Below are 2385 nucleotides of genomic sequence, written 5' to 3'. Positions count from 1 at the left end.
AGTTAAAATTCAACTAAGTGTAAATAAAATTTGGGGCGAACTTAAGTAAATTATGGTGTTTAAATAGAAAAATTCAAAAAGAATGGTGGCTTTGACCATTTTGGTGTGATTCTTTGTATTGGAGAAAAAACAATTGGAGTCAAAACTCGAATGTTAGAGTTTTGACAATTTGTCATGTGCATTGGCTTGTTGGAGTAAACTCTCCAATCTTATTGTTGAATAACAGTTTTATATAAATCAAAGAAACGGGGATTGTTTATGATATGAATTGCAATGGATCAATGGTTGATTCTCAGGCATAAGAAGAATTAATTATAGGATTATATTTCAATCAGATCATATGTGAAAGTGGCCAACCTTCTGAGAACGATGATCTTTATTTTTGTAAGTTATATGGTGGACTACACAGCAGGAGGTAGCCCTCTCCTTAATTATTCCATGCGGCTTGGAATTTATTCATATTCTTTTAGGCTGCATTATTTATTCATTCGAAGCATACAATTAAGCTGATAATTATAATTATAATTTAGCAAGAGAGATTAGTGCCAGGATCAACACCAAACTGGGAGCAATAATCAGTGTAATAGTTGACACGGGCTTGAACTAGGTCAGGCCTTTTACCATCACATTCCACAGCACCATTAATGGCTCGAATTGTGGCTCCAAATCCTTGACTTATAACAGGACGGACATTGGTTATCCAATACCACAATGCAGTCTTGAATGCAAGGACGGGATCGGAGGCCACGGATTCAGGTGAGTTTAAGCCGTCAAAACCAATACTGTTTCCAGCAGCTCCATAGTTGTAGTTCCATGTTAGTTGGAGAGGTCCACGTCCGTAGTACTGTTTGCTAGGGTTGCATGGATAGTCTGTCCGACTTGTATCGCAGTATGTGTCACGATTTATCTCTTCTATGTAGCAGAAGTCTGATAATATTTAAAGGAGAATACAAAAACAAAGAGTTAGTATAATTGCACGTTAATTAGGACGTTAACTACTTGATTAATTCATCTTTTTTGTTTTGCTTTTATAAACATTATATAGTTGGAGGTAAAAAGAACAAATAGGAATATCTTACGGCCAGTCTCATGGGTGACATGAGCAAAGAAAGCTGCAATTTCACGTTTGGAGTCATCCGCCGAACCGGTCCTGCCGAAGTCGGAATACGAGTTCACAGCATCAAGAAAAGATTGCCGTGTGTAGAAGTTCTTGCCAGCACAATCTGCAGCAGCCTGGTTGATGATCCCATCGAAGAATGCCTGAGTGACAATATCACCCACCGCAACTTGAGCTGTTACACTTGTGGGCAACAGGGCTCCTGCTGCAACAAACGCCACTGCAATGAGGTTTAGGAGGTAATTGTTTCTAGGATAGATAGCCATTTTTTCTGTAAGGAACTAAGGGCTAATGAAGAAGCGAGCGATGATATGATAAATGAAAGTTGAGATAGTTGGACATATTTATAGGCAATGAAATTTGCAGCTAGGGTTTCTAGAAATTCATATTGTACTATAAATGAATTCTCTTGAGGACACCTATGGTTTGAAATTTCAATGGACCGCCAAGGTCATGATTTCCAAATTGACTTCTGTTCTGATGGTTATCTAGTTAGGTATTTTAATCGTAAGTTTTGGACTTCGTTAAAATGAATTAAAGCCTAATTGACACAGAGGTGTTTTTAACCTTAATCTACCTATAAAGGCTTGGATTATCTGGTACTGTAGAAAGAAGTATAGGAATCTATAGTAGATAATTGTGTACAATACAATATAATTATATCAAGAGTACTGTATTTAGTGGCGGAGTTAGCATGTGATCATTGGTTGTCCATGACTCCCCCAACAACTTCAAAAACCTACTAATTACAACATCCTCCTCCTACCGTGCACATTAAATGCTTGATGAAATGTCTCAATTGACAAGTCTTGACAATTTTTAACATTACTCTACTGTTTCTTGTAGCCACCCATGAAAAGTCTCTACATATTTTAGTAGTTGTTGACATATAGCAAGAATTGATATGTTTCTGTGTTCAACGAAATGGTCCAATGAAATTTAATTAGTTGGAAATACATGACAGACTGAGCCCTTCTAGAATATCCTTTTCTAACACCTTGGCAAACTGGACAACCCTTTGTCGAAAGCTGAGTTCGGCTTCAATTTCAATGCTCATTAATACGTACTATGAGAGCCTTTGGATAAATCAAGAAGTTGAAAGCACAGATTGGCTCCATAAGTAACGTATCATTGAGCAAAGTGCTTTTGGAGACAATCACACATCCCTTGGAGGTATCACATTAGCCATCAACAAACTTCCCAAGATCATGACCCGGGTTTAATCTGACAAAGCTGGAGAAGATAATTGGATTCAATAAGTTCGATAA

The 2385-nt window shown here is 37.4% G+C and overlaps 1 protein-coding gene across 1 annotated transcript; it reads right to left on the bottom strand.

Moving 5' to 3' along the window:
- Positions 1–299: 299 nt before the first annotated feature.
- Positions 300–1438, bottom strand: LOC137722654 (endochitinase EP3-like). Its single transcript, XM_068461705.1, has 2 exons — positions 1080–1438; positions 300–927 (listed from the first exon to the last, which is right to left on the bottom strand). The coding sequence occupies exons 1-2, from the start codon at positions 1381–1383 to the stop codon at positions 527–529; spliced, it is 705 nt and encodes a 234-aa protein (XP_068317806.1). The 5' UTR covers positions 1384–1438; the 3' UTR covers positions 300–526.
- Positions 1439–2385: the final 947 nt, after the last annotated feature.

The sequence above is a fragment of the Pyrus communis genome, chromosome 17 (assembly GCF_963583255.1).
Source record: "Pyrus communis chromosome 17, drPyrComm1.1, whole genome shotgun sequence".
NCBI lineage: Eukaryota > Viridiplantae > Streptophyta > Magnoliopsida > Rosales > Rosaceae > Pyrus > Pyrus communis.
The sequence above is the reverse complement of the archived record's forward strand: the minus strand, read 5'-3'. Positions and strand labels throughout refer to the sequence as shown.